The following is a 13,958-nucleotide window of genomic DNA, read 5'->3' on the forward strand; positions in this document are numbered from 1 at the left end:
ATCTCATATTTTATCTGCTTTTATATTTTTAACTGTTTTTAACTGCTCTTTAATGTTTAATTTCTTATACTGCCACTGTAACTTTTATTCTCATATTTTATCTGTTTTTAATTTTTTTAATCGTTTTTATGTAAAGCACTTTGAATTGCCCTGTTGCTGAAATGTGCTATACAAATAAAGCTGCCTTGCCTTAAATATCTTTTTGTGCATGTTATAGGTTTACAAAGTGAAAAAGCCCAAAGTCCACCCCAAAGGGACTTACCATCTCCAACAGAAAACACTGTTCACAAACTGCTCCAAACAGCTCTATTGTAGTCCAGCCTTTACTTCTGTGACGAACGTGTGTCACTTTGTCACACGTCATAACGCTAGCAGCTAGGCACGCCCTCATACTCTGCAACTGACTAGCTAGCAGTACTTAAGGCGCACATGCGACTCCCAACAAAGATGGTACAGAAGTGAGATGTCTCACTCTGTAGCTAAAACAGAGAGCTCAACACACAGGGTGAAAAGAGGAGCTGCAGCAATGTGCAGTACAACAAAAATGTTTTTTTCTGAAAATTAAACCACATAAACCTATTCTGGTACAACCTCTAAATACAATTATGACCCTGAAAATGAGCATAATATGAGCACTTTAACCAAAACACCAACTTATTCCAATGATCGTTAGCTTTATGCTGAAACAGTTGGTGCTGTTAAATGCTGCTTTGGCTTCCATAATTCAGCAAATGAATAACAAACAGAATTCTACATTTGTAAGCATTTGACCAGACACAGTAATGAGAAGCAGCTGCAGTGGCTTTTTAACATGTTTCAACATTACACAGGATGATCAGACAGATGTGATTTATCAACAAAACACTCCACGGGTTCTGATGTTGTATGATTTAATATAATGAGTATCACTTCAAAACATTTAATCGCATGCTTTGAAAAGGCTAGACACTAACTAAATTTAGTAAAGGCTGAAATGATTTTACCAAGATTAATTATCTATAAAAAAGATTCAGGGATTTTCATTTACAAGGCAGTAATTAACAAAAAATAATTAAATCCACAACTATGAATAACACATTTTAATTAATTATTCATTTTACTGTGGCAATAAAACAAAACAAAAGGTATATGTGGAGGTGGTGTGTGTTTGTACATATTTGTTACAGTTTCCAGTCCCAGAGGCACACCAGCATTAGTTTTCAACTCAAACTCCATAGTTTTTTTTTTTTTTCTGTGCTAAATAGTTTGATTAAAAGCATTGGTGTTTTGGTTTGCGTGTGATTGGTTTTTATACTTCTATTTTAGTTTTCAGCTTTACTTTTCATGCCGTATTGCACATCATTTAAGACTAGCATAAGATTAATGAAAGTCATGTTTTGAGTCTCAAGGAGTGCTTGTTGAACATGTTACTTACATGTTACATGTTAATGTTGCTGCTTTAACAGCCTCCACTCTTCACGGAAGGCTTTTTACAAGATTTTGGACCCAGTCTGCAGAGATCTGCTCCCATTCAGCCAAGAGAGCATGAGCGAGGATGGGGTTCAGGTCAGAGTCAAGGTCTTCCTAGTCGCGCTTTGCCAGACTCTCCTCCAAAGCGCGCTGGAGAAGAGTCTGGCTACTCCACATAGCATTCAGGGATGGGAGGAAAACATGCTCTGGTTTATTGGCATTTCTTTAAACCAATCACAATCGTCTTGGGCGGTGCTAAACACCGGAGAAAAGCTGTGGTGCCGCTGCAAAATGGGCTCGGAAGGAACTTTACGTTTACGTTTTACGTTTAAAGGTTGTTTTAGTCGTGCAACAGAAAACTCAGATTGGACAGATAGTCTAGCGAGGTGTCTGGATTTACCCTGCAGAGATCTGAGGAGCAGTTAACCATAGTCCTCATAAATCCACCGGAGTTTAGAATGCCAACACAAAGGCAGCCCAAGGCAACGGATATCCGGCCAAAATGAGTAAAATCCGGCGGATTTTCCGGCGGCAATGGAGCAATCCCGGAAATGGAACGTTAAGGATATATATAGACTAAGGTAGGGCTACAACTAACAATTATTTTAATAATTGATTAATCTGTTGATTATTTTTTTTGATGAATCTGATAAAAAAACAAAAAACAAAAAAGCATTAATTTCCAACCCTTTATTCAAAAACAGAACTGATCTTCAGAAAGTGCACAAACAGGTTGCTCCTTGAACATCCCTGAGCTGTTAAAGTAGTAATAATAATAATAATAAAAAAAAATGGACTAACACAAAAAACATACACATGTATGCTTTACATCTGCTAAATCTATAGGCTTTTTTTTAATAAACTGCACAAAAAGATGTATATTTTTGTTTAAAGGGACCTGAGCTGTCAGAACAATAAATCATTTATAAAAAACATAAACAGGATTTGTTTGAACGTCAGAACTTGTTCTCTACACTACACTCACAGATGCACACACTCACAAATTCTCACAGACACACACACTCACAAACTCTCACACTCACAGACGCGCACACACACACACACACACACACACACACACAAGTTCACTTGAAGCTTATTCATTAAATTATTACCATCATTGTAGTAAGTGCAAGTTAAGTTCATTTATACACCACATTTAAGCACAGCTTAAGATGACCAAGTGCTATAAAATAACTTTAAAATGAAATTAAAAAGTACAACACACACAAATATATTTGTCAACAATAACTGATATGGGACAAAGCACAGAAAATATATACATGACAACAGATTGAAAAATGAATGGGCCAAAAAAGGCAAGTGAATAAAAACATGTCTTTAGTCTTGCAAACTATACCACCCCTGCTTTACTGCTGTTATTAACGAGCTAACGCTAACTTGTCATGCATGCTTGTCAAGCTGGATAACGAGTAAACACCAGCACCAGAAGAGCTACTGGAGAGACGTTACGTTCTTCACGTCAAAACGGAACAAAAGTAGGATTCTGTAGTGACTTATCCTGCTGTTGAACTCCCTTCCTCCTCATCAAGGACTCCAACATGTTTACGTTTTAGGTGCTGAATCACTACCGTGGTGCTCCCGTGCCATGCCATGTCGCTTTTGCTTATCTTGCAACTAACACGTTTTCGATTTATTTAGTGTGAAATGCTACCACACCTTGGATGACTTAGGTTGTACTGATTTCTCTGCCTCCGCCGTGTGTTTCAGAACAACGTTACGGGTCTCTCCGATGGTCTTTCCTCTACCTCCACTGTGCTCTCTTTTCTTTTCTTTTTTTTATACTCACTAACATCTCCGTGACTTATTGAGTGGCGTAATAGTCACGTGACACAACAAAGCAATACTGAAATTCGTTGCCAACTCTTTTTAAAATTAAATTTTATTGATTTTATCGATTCGTTGTTGCAGCCCTAGACTAAGGTCTTCCACATCAAATTGGGAAAATGTTATTATGTTCCTGGCTTTGTGCATCAGGACATTGTCATGTTGAAACAGAAAACTATTGTCTTAAATATCATTGTATACATTAAGATTTAAATGAAAGGGATAGTTTGGGTCTTTTGAAGTGAGGTTGTATGAGGTTCTTATCCATAGTCAGTGTATTGCCTACAGTAGATGGAGGTTGGTACGGCCCCAGTTTGGAGAAGCAGACAGAAGTACAGAAGTTAAGCAATGTCCTGCTGTGGACGGGGACAGCAGTTAGAAGTATTTTAGCCAAAAATCAATATCAGTTTATGTGTAAGCTATATTTAGAATACTTTCACAATTTATTTTGCTGTCAAACAGCCATTTCCGACAGGGAACTGAAGCTGTTATCTATTCTCTTTTCAAAGCCACCAGACTCTGGTGGAGTTGCTGGTCTACCGCTGCCTCGATCGGTTAGTTTTTGTTAGTTAGTTAGTGTTATTGTGTGACTTTGGCGAAACCAAACTAACCCTTTAAAACACCAAAGTCACACAATGACACAAACAAACCAACCGATCGAGGCAGCGGTAGACCAGCAACTTCAGTGTTCTGCGAGGTAAAATTACTGTCTGGTGTCTGAGTCTGGTGGCTTTGAAGAGAGCATAGATAACAGCTTCAGTTCCCAGTCGGAAATGGCTGTCTGACGGCAAGGTAAAGCGGTGAAAATATTCTAAATACAGTGTACACTTAAACTGATATAGATTTCTTTAGGTGGGCCTTATTTTAGGTGCACAAATATATTTAGCTGCTGCCCCCGTGGACAGCAGTACATTGCTTAGCTTCCGTGTCGGTACTACTGCCTGCTTCTCCAAACTAGGGGCGTTCCGACCTCCATCTACTGTAGCTAATACACTGACTATGGCTAAGTAGCTCATACAACTCCCATTTAAAAGACCCAAACTATCCCTTTCATTGGAAGAGGCCCCGACCAAATCATGAAAACAGCTCCAGACCAAAAATACATGAAAATGTGGGCAGGGGTGTCCACATACTGTACATACTTATCTTATTTGTCTACTCATTTAACAGTCAGGCAAAAACCTGAACCCAAGTAGATCAGAAAACAGTATTGTATACAAAAGTGACTTTGTAATCTATAGTTTAAAAGTCCTACTGTAGCATCTTTGCTGTTACTCGGGATACAGTAAATCTGTTTAAATATCATCTGTAGAATCTCTATTCTTTTCCTTTTTTCATAAATCAATAACCAGTATCAGCTATCAGCTCAGCCACTCCCAAAACATAATCTATAGTCTTGGCAGGAAACTTAATCTGCACAGTTTACCATGTGGGAATGGATGTGTCGCAGTTACAGGGAAAGAATAACTGAGGAGAAGAGCAGTTTTCTCCTCTTTATCTTATTGTCTTTAAATGGATCAGTTAGAATATACTTCTGATATTGAAGTAGTTGGTGCAAAAGTGAGATGATTTCCAGTTAAACATTAGTCTGTTTATTTCACAAACACTTGACTGCTGCTGGAAATGTCATTCACTTCATGGAAGGCTAAAAAGAAAAGTGTCAGTCAGGACAAAATGTTTTTAATCTCTGCTTGTTTATGCAGGAAGGGGGACAATCCTGTCTGATCAGTCAGTACAGCATGTCACAACGAAATGAAAAAACTGAAAGTGGGCTTGGAGTGCAAATATCCCAATTCTCTTTGGACTTTTCAGTTATTCCTCTCTCCTGCCATCCATATTGATCAGCCCTGCTGATCGCTCCACTCATGGGCTTTTAGTCAAGTCAATCAGAATTTCAAAATCTGGGAATATACTGTATACTGAGATAAAAAACATCACGTCCCTGTGGCTGCTCAGACTGTGAAGATATTCATTTCAGTGTTGTGATGTAATGATGTAATGTAAAAGTCATGTAATGACGAGAATAAGTTATTGTCAAGCTTATTCAAATTACAAAATGAAATATACAAGGGCTGTCACTCCAGTATAGCGTAGTTGGAATATTACAAAAGGTCCATTGGGAAAATACTTCAATTATTTATATATATTTTTGGTTTAGAAACCAGCCAGCGAGACTGTAATTTCAGGGTTTGTGCATGTCACAGATTTACAGCCAGAAAACGGCAGCTTTTCAGTCCCATATATCACCCTGCCAGATAACAGCAATGACAGGAACACTTCCTGTAGTCCTCTAGGGCTTCTTCTTCTCTCTGTCATTACTCTCTTTTGTCATGCTCTCCCTCCAGCTTCCCAAGTTACCTTGACTTTTAGGTTTGGGAGTAAATCGAAGAACCAGCAGAACAATGACTCTTGGGAAGTAGCAGATTATAGCAACCCACTAGATAAGAGCATTGGGGTAATTTAAGTTTAATAAATACAAAAGGTGAGGAGTGTAATGTGAGGATAGGTCTATACAGTGTCAGGCTGAGGCGGGTTATACACAGGTGGTGTGTGAACCTAACAGAGAGGCTTGCCCTGCAAATGTGTACAATTACAAGGCTGGCAAAAAGGCAATCAAAAGATGGAATTGATTTTCAGCTCTCAGAGAAAAGATGCCAGAGGCAACAGTAAGTTAAGCACAGAAAAGGGAGCGCCTCACATGGAATTATTCTCAAAAGGAGTGAGTAAAATAGGTTTTCCTCCCACAAAAGGTTTATGTAAAGGTCAGCATGGTGGAAACGAGTGCTGCTTCGTGTCTCAATACGGATACTTCCGTGAGTACACTTACATGTAGTACACTGTGTACACTATGTACTCACTTGTGTAGTGCGTCCATTTCGACAGGGTAGTGTTGTTTCAAATCGCTCACAGCCGTTGTGCACTGACTGGAAATGATTCTTCTTCTATTTTTTATTTTTTTTTAATGGCAAATTGCAGCCGGGCAGAGCATCACCGCCACCTATTGTCGCTTGACAAAATATATACTGGCTTGTTTTTTCACTATCTGACTGCGATGTAGTGCTACTTATCGAAAAGAAAACACATATATAAAATTTGAGGAGTTCAGTTTTCGGCGTTTTAATCGCAACCGCTGCAGCTTCCTTGCCCGCCATATTCACAAGTTTGAAAATATGTTGGTGGTCCCGTAACTTCCGCTCCGGAGCGAGGATGGTGACCGTTGAGGGCGAGTATGGTCAAGTGTCCACACTCAACTTTTTGACCGCTTTGAGTGCAGCATTCGGGTACTCGTAGTGCACTGCATTTGGCCATGCTTCGTCAGTGTGAACGCACTATGTACTCAAAATAGGAGGTCTATGTTCAGAAGTGTGCGATTTGAGACACAGCTCTGGAGTCGGGGGGTGAATGAGAGGACACATTTACCTTCAACTCTGGGTTCAAGTTCCAAGTCATGGCAACAAGTCTCTCTGTCAGTAATAAAATGTGTTTCTGATATCTTTTAATAAATGCCTCTTCACCATTGTAAAACCGTAAAAAATACTTAAAACAATAGTTTTGGTGGTCAATTCTTAATGTAAACATTAACCTGTTGCATTATAAAAAAATATTTGAGGGTTTCTTCTTGCTTGTACAATTTACAGCATACGTTCTCTGAGAGTGTCTTTTATATCCAAACAAAATTGGTACTGAATTGAAATTGCCCTAACCCTAATTGATATCAAATTGAAAATGATATGATAGATATATTGAAAATCAAATCAGGATCTTGTGAATCGGAATCAAATCGATTCTGGAAATCATCGGCTGTACCCAGCCCTAGCTGTCATGGATCCTTCCAAATACCCAGTTCTTCTTTTGTTTATTAAAAAAACCTGTAAATGTAAATCACATCACACTCTGTTGTCCTGTTGTATACAGTAGTTTTTCAAATCTGATCAAATATGTGTGATTCAACATAAATTAATAATTTACAATAATTTGACAGACCCACATAACAATAATGCCCAGTAACTATTAAACCAATATTTATGTCATACGACCAGCTGCTGTATTAATTCATACACAAAACAGCTTCTGTCTGCTTCCATAATCAAATATCTTCCCCTCACTGAAGCTCAGAGTCTCGATAACATACCGGAAATTAATAGGAAGTAGCACCCGAAAACATAAATATAACATAATTAGCTTTGAATCGCCTGTGGGTATTTACTATGAGCGTGATGTTTAACTAAAAAACATTCTATTCAACTAGTGGAGGAAGTCAACTCCCTCCAGTCTGAGGTCCACATCACATCCGCCCCCTGTGGTTAAATTAATGTTTCAATCGCCAAAAAAGTCATTGAGGCGGCACGCTGCAGCAAAGTCATTAGATAAATGTGTGTGGGCTTTCTTTTAATATCTTTTTGAAGAGATGGAGGGTAGGAGTATGTGTGTGTGTGTGTAATGTAGTACTGTGTGTGCGATTAGAAAACGATCATTAAGTAGTTCATTGGTGTCAGTGGAGCTCTGACTCTTCTAACTGGTCTTTTTTACAAAGAGACCAGTGATGTATGAAATCACTCTGCCTGTAGCATGCAGAGAAAGACGTCAGGGGAAAGACACAGTGCAGAACAGTTCTGCTGTTTTACTTAACACATTTAGTGTGTACACAAAAATCCAATCTTGGAAGTGAAATATGTGTCACCATGTTGTGAAAAGCTCACCTTGTCCCACAGTCGCTCTCTGTCCAAAGTGATAATTATCATGGCTGGATTCACCAGGTAACCGTTACTGTTGAAGGAGAAGTCATTGTGTTCCCAGGTTACATTCAACATGTGCCTGCAGAGAAACAAAACCCAAAGAGAAAGATGATCAGTGAGTTCAACTTAACATTTATTTTCACTTTTATGTAAATTCAGAGCAAACACAATAATATGCCCATCACAATGTCCTAAAGCCAAAGGTAACATCTTCAGATTGCTTGTTTTGTATGACCAGCAATGAAAACGCAAAAATGTTTTTAGCTTACTATCACAAAGACAAAGAAAATCAGCAAATTTTCACAATTGAGAAGCTGGAGCTTTTCAAGTGAAGCAGTGTTACAAACAGGTGCAAAGCAGTGGTGTAGTCTAATGTATTGTAGTGGATATACTGCACTGTATATATGTATATATATATATATATATATATATATATATATATATATATATATTGCCAGAATCTGCCTTTTGTGGGGGGGGGTGGGGGCTGAGGTTTTGAGCATCAACGACTTCATTTCCTGTATTTGGATACACTTGTATGCACCAATTTACGGTGGAAATACCTTTATTTAACCTATGCGAAGAAGAAAAACACAGATGACAATTCAAAATATATTGAAAACTATAATGCAAAGTATGTTGTTGTGTGTCATTGGGCATTTTTAAGTGGGTATATGGAAATCCTGGAGCTTTCTTAGTGGGTGTATCACGTAGACTACACCACTGGCGTAAAGCAAAACATGTCATGGCTCTAGGAAATGGCAATGTCGGCCTGTCGATCCATCGCTTTGTTCCAGACTGATTTCTGAACTATTACAACTATTACATTTGCTATGAAATCTTGTACAGACATTCATGTTCCGTATTAGATGAATCCTACTGACTTTAGTGAACCCATGACTTTGCCTCTATCGACACCACAAGATTAACTTTTTAGTTCTTTATTAAAATATCTTGACAACTGTTGGCTTGGTTGCTGTGGACATTTGGTACACACATTCATGTTCCCTCAGGATGCATTGCAAAAACCTATAATCTGTATACAGGAAAGGACAGAGAAGACTCTACTTCCTGAGGAAACTCAAGTCCTTTAATGTGTGCAACAAGATGTTTCAGAGCTCTTAGCAGTCTGTTGTTGCAAGCACAACTTTGCTGCATTGTGCTGGGGCAGTGGCATCAGAGCCGGCACAAAACAGACTCAATAAACTGATCAGAAAGGCCAGCTCTGTTCTGGGAATCACCTTGGAGCCGTTGGGATTGGTGGTGGTGGAGAAGAGGATGCTGCACAAACTGAGCACTTTCAGTAACAGTCCGATCCAGCTCTGCTGTGACAAGAACCACTACAGGAGGTCCTTCCGACCAGCTGCTATCTCCCTGTACAACCAGTCCCCTCTGTGTCAGGACACGGGGGTCGAGAGGTGAAGCCTCACGCTTCCCCCTAATGGAATAAAGACTGATAGAGACACTCTCACCCTGGACTTATACATCTTTCATCCTTTTTAAAATTTAATTATCTAATCCATAACTGCACTATAACCTTACAGTACGATTTGCATGCAATTTTGCCCCAGTTGCAGTATGTCTACGTCCCATTTAAATACGTACAGTATTAAAAAGTCCCCCACTTTTTATTTAAATTATTGTTTTTATGTATTGTATATTACTCTGTTTTTCCTTTTGTCTCAATTAACTTCTGTAACAGAAAAATGTCCCGCTGGAAATAAAGTACTCTCTATCTCTATCTATCTAAAGCCAATCATCAGGTTTATGACCACATACCTGCAGAACTAATAGCCTCAGCTGCTCTTTTTTTGTTCAGTGCAACTTAGCAAATGTTAGCATGCTGTCTGTTTGTTTGTTGGTTGGTTTGTCGGAAGGATTACAGAAAACTAATTGCCTGATTTTCATGAAACTTGGTGGAAGGGTGTAGCATGGGCCATGGAAGAAGCCATCACATTTTGGAGTGGATCCGAATAACGGAGCGGATACACAAATTATGTTTCGCTTTAATTAACATTGCAAGATAGACTGCATTGGGATCAGGCGAGACAACACAAATCTCGCAGGAGCTGGTGGTTTGAACTTTGTTACAGGTGGGAGCCATGGATATACGTATAAAGAGAACGGTGGGAGCGACGGTCAGAAGGATGGCGACAACAAATGAAATTGAAAAGATTAAAGCAGGTCATGAATTGACTAGCTGGCTGCACAGTCACACACTTTAGCAGCTTTTCCATCATCAACTTCTTACAGAACTTCATCTGAATTTATCATCATTTTTATGAGTTTTTGTTCTGTTCTCTGAGTGTCCTAGTTTTAAATGTTTTAGCTGTTTGTTTTTAGTATACATGTTGCTCTTGGGATCATGAAACCATTTTACACTGATTGGATAATGTCACAAATGCCTCGTCATTGAACATAAAAACAGCTGCATTGACACAACAGAGACACAAGGTGTCCTGACAGCTTCTGTACTGTGAAGAAAACTGCTCTCTCCTTTGATTCCATTATGTCATCACTCACATCCTGTGATATTTAGGCCTGTGGCGTTGCTCTCTCACCTCCCCCGTCACTCCAGCAGAGGTGATGAAAGCCTGCTGGGAGGAGAATAGCCTTCAGCTCTTGTCTGTGTGAAAAGCCTCTTTAATCTGGTAATCTGCAAAAATCCCATTAACAGGTGAGCTGACTCATTATCAAAAGCTTGTTTGAAAAAAAAAAAAAAAAAAAAAATCCCCAATCAAGTGAGGACAAATCCGAGAACCGCGAGGGATGTTAATGTTTGATCTGGCTGGAAAGAAAAGAAATTATTGACTATAAAGTTAATGGAAAGTGCTTTGTTCTATCTTGCCGACCTTCACGTTACTGATGAGAGCCGCTGCTACTCAAATCGTGCCTGCTGGGTTTAGCAAGTCTAAAAGGAGGGGGTGTACAGTATCAAAGCCTGAGATAATGTTCACCATTTTCACTTTTTCATGGACGGTTTGGGTTTACAAAAGGAAAAGTTGTCTCCCCTACGGCTCTGAAGACTCCAAAAGAAAAATTACTTCTGACATCAGAGGGAGAGAGTGATGTTTTATAATGCAAGAAAAGTGTCCGACGATGCTAGTGTCCCGTTAGCAGCCACTTAGTCACCATCTACAGCAACACACATAAAAAGCCAAAAGCTGATGCTGGAGCAGTTTTTTTTTCTTGCTCTTCCCTTTGCTGATTTTCATTCATCATTCATCATTTTTCTAACAAAATAGGATTGCTCCGTGTTCTGTGGCACAGAAGGCATTAGATTGCTCTTTGGGCATGGTTTAAATAAGGAAAAGCTATGCCCTCATCCACACCCACCCCCAACAAAATAACCTTGCAATCTCCAAGAGATATAGGGGAGCACTCAGTCCTGAGGACATGAGGAGATAGATGGTAGCGGGGCACAGGACACAGTTCGGGGAAGCGGCAGTCGCCATAAAATGTGTTCACAACACTAGACAGATGGGAAGACATGAATAAATAACTTTTGACCTCTTTTTGCCACGTCCCACAGGTGTAGGTCTGAGACATTTCTGTTCTCTTCATCTCTACATCTTTATATTTCAGGAATTAAAGAGAATAATTAATCCCTGTGTGATCCCTAACCATCAGACAACATTTTTATGCTTGTCCTTAACTAGGTTATTCAAATAATACACTACAAATCTAAAGACAATTAAAGAGACTCAAACAATCTATAATTGACCTCTGCTGTGCAATTAATGTTTGTTCTGAAGTAATGTATGAAACAATTAAAGTGTAAAGATTGTCTTTTTCTTGGATCTACTGTAGTTCGTATTGCACAGTTACAGTAACAGTTTATCACACCAAGGGCATTTTCATTGTACTCGGGTTCAATTTGAAATGAAAATGTTATCCTTAGTGTCAAGTTTATGTTTAAACACAACAAAGGAGTCACCACTAAGTACATATAAGATAGTCTAAAGCTACAGGGCTCATATCTAATGTCACCATTAGCACCATTAACAGCAGCCACTGCAAAGTTGTTTCCATAACTCTGTAACTCTTGTCAATTATGAGCGCTGTCTTCCGGTGAATGTATGACCCTGCCACCAAACATGGGCAATCCTTTATATAAAAGACAAGCATTTACAATGTGGATATTAGAAAGAATGTTGCAAAGAAAGGCCAGGTTCTCTTAAGCTTATGTTAAATTGTTGTCTGACCCCCAACATCTTAGCTCACCTGAACAGAGTGTCATTAGTAGCAGTTGGCTTGACAGGGTTGTGACAGTCACTCTGGCCCTCGGGAACAAAGCCTCTCTCTTTCTTAAAGCTCTGCACGCCTTTCACCACGATGGCCACCCCATCCCTCACCCTCTTTCTCAGGCTCATCCTCCACCGGTCTGTGATGATGCTGATGAGCCCCACAGGGAAGCTTTCAGGTGGGAGGATATCTGGGTTCCCCACTGCAAGGCTAGGGATAATCCAGATGTAGCCTGGCCCCACCAGTCTGGACTCAGCTGCCATGGTGAACAGGTACTGAGCCTCTTCATGGGAGCAGTAGACCAACAGCACCTGTGCGTCGATCTGCTGCAGCAGCCTTCGTGCCCGGATGTCGTTCATGCCGTCGGCGGACATGTCGAAAGTCAGCACGTCCTGCAGATCCCATATGAAGTAGCTGGTGTCGGTGAAAGACTTAATGTAATCCACGTAGGTTTCGTAGCCGGGGTAGAGGCTGGTTATGACCACGAAGCTGTCCCAGTTGTACTCCTCCATCACCTTGAACATGCCGTTTATCTGCTGCTCAATGGAGGAGCCCAGCTGAAGGAAGTTGGAGCCCTCACCCTGGAGGAAGAGGAAAACATCGTTAAGGAGATGGAAAATTTATGAAGACCTTTATAGTTAGTTAACCAACTGCACGCAATATGCTCTGGACTAACACATCTTAATTAAATGTGTATAATGTGCAGTAAGATCTCTGGAAGACCCTCCTTATCCCTGTGAGGGCACACGCATTTGTACTTCGACAAATCACACATGGAGAAGTGAGTTGCCCAACCAGCAGGGTCTGTTGTACAGCTTTGACAGGAGTTAAGTGGTTCTGCTTTATTTTGCTCTTCCAGGAGCTGCAGACCCATTCATCACTTAAACTCACATGTCTTACTTTTGCCGTGCAAACACTGGCCGTCATCCATACTTGCAAATTCAGAGGGATGGCACTATCACTGTGGCCAGCGCTGGCTCTGCGTTTCATCTTTTCATCTTTTCTGTAAATGCAATGACCTTGAGAGAGGAATGAGGATGGCTTTCTTGTTAACTGTATTTATTAAAAGATGTTGAGAGGAGGGAACATACTTAATAGCCTCCTTTTGGTGTGTGATACTTCTCCCTTGAGATTGTCATGAAAGCAAGACTAAGTGAAGAAAAGCTTCAGGTGTTAAAATTAGGACTCAGTCGTATCCAATCAGTTGTCAAAGACAAAATGCCTGCTGTGACATCACTGATAAGGGTGTGGCCAAAGGTGCCTGAAAGATTCCAGGAGGAAACCACTTTCTTGCCTGTGGTTTACTATTGAGTTACCCTTTGAAGATGCTGTCAGTAACATTTGAAAATCGATGAATTACCACCAAAACAAAAAGAAGAAAATCTGGCCGGTGCACTTCACTGTGCCTTTTACATTACATTGCCATTTTTTGGGCTAAATTCCTTCAGGCATAAAGACTTAACTTTCTTATAGCACAATGGTTGTTTTTCTAGCTCAAATAAAGCTAAAGCTTAAAGAGGTTCGGATGAAATGAGTGACAGAACATGTATCGTTATCAATATTTGTCTAATGAACAATGTTACGGGTATGTTGGCTTATTCAAAGGTGCTCTCTTTAACGTCAAGTTAGCAAAAAGTAAAGGTGTTAATAGGAAATGCGGGATTAATTATTTTTTTTAAA

The 13,958-nt window shown here is 39.8% G+C and overlaps 1 protein-coding gene across 1 annotated transcript in view; it reads right to left on the reverse strand.

Moving 5' to 3' along the window:
• Window positions 1–13,958, reverse strand: part of grin2ca (glutamate receptor, ionotropic, N-methyl D-aspartate 2Ca) — an 87,038-nt gene that overhangs the window by 31,192 nt on the left and 41,888 nt on the right. Inside the window, exons 3-4 of the mRNA XM_031318917.2 lie at window positions 12,258–12,859; window positions 7,998–8,112 (exon numbers count right to left, since the gene is read on the reverse strand). Coding sequence (XP_031174777.1) covers window positions 7,998–8,112; window positions 12,258–12,859 — 717 coding nt within the window. The remainder of the gene's footprint in view (window positions 1–7,997; window positions 8,113–12,257; window positions 12,860–13,958) is intronic.

This window comes from Sander lucioperca, chromosome 21, assembly GCF_008315115.2.
Source record: "Sander lucioperca isolate FBNREF2018 chromosome 21, SLUC_FBN_1.2, whole genome shotgun sequence".
In the NCBI taxonomy this organism is placed as follows: Eukaryota; Metazoa; Chordata; class Actinopteri; order Perciformes; family Percidae; genus Sander; species Sander lucioperca.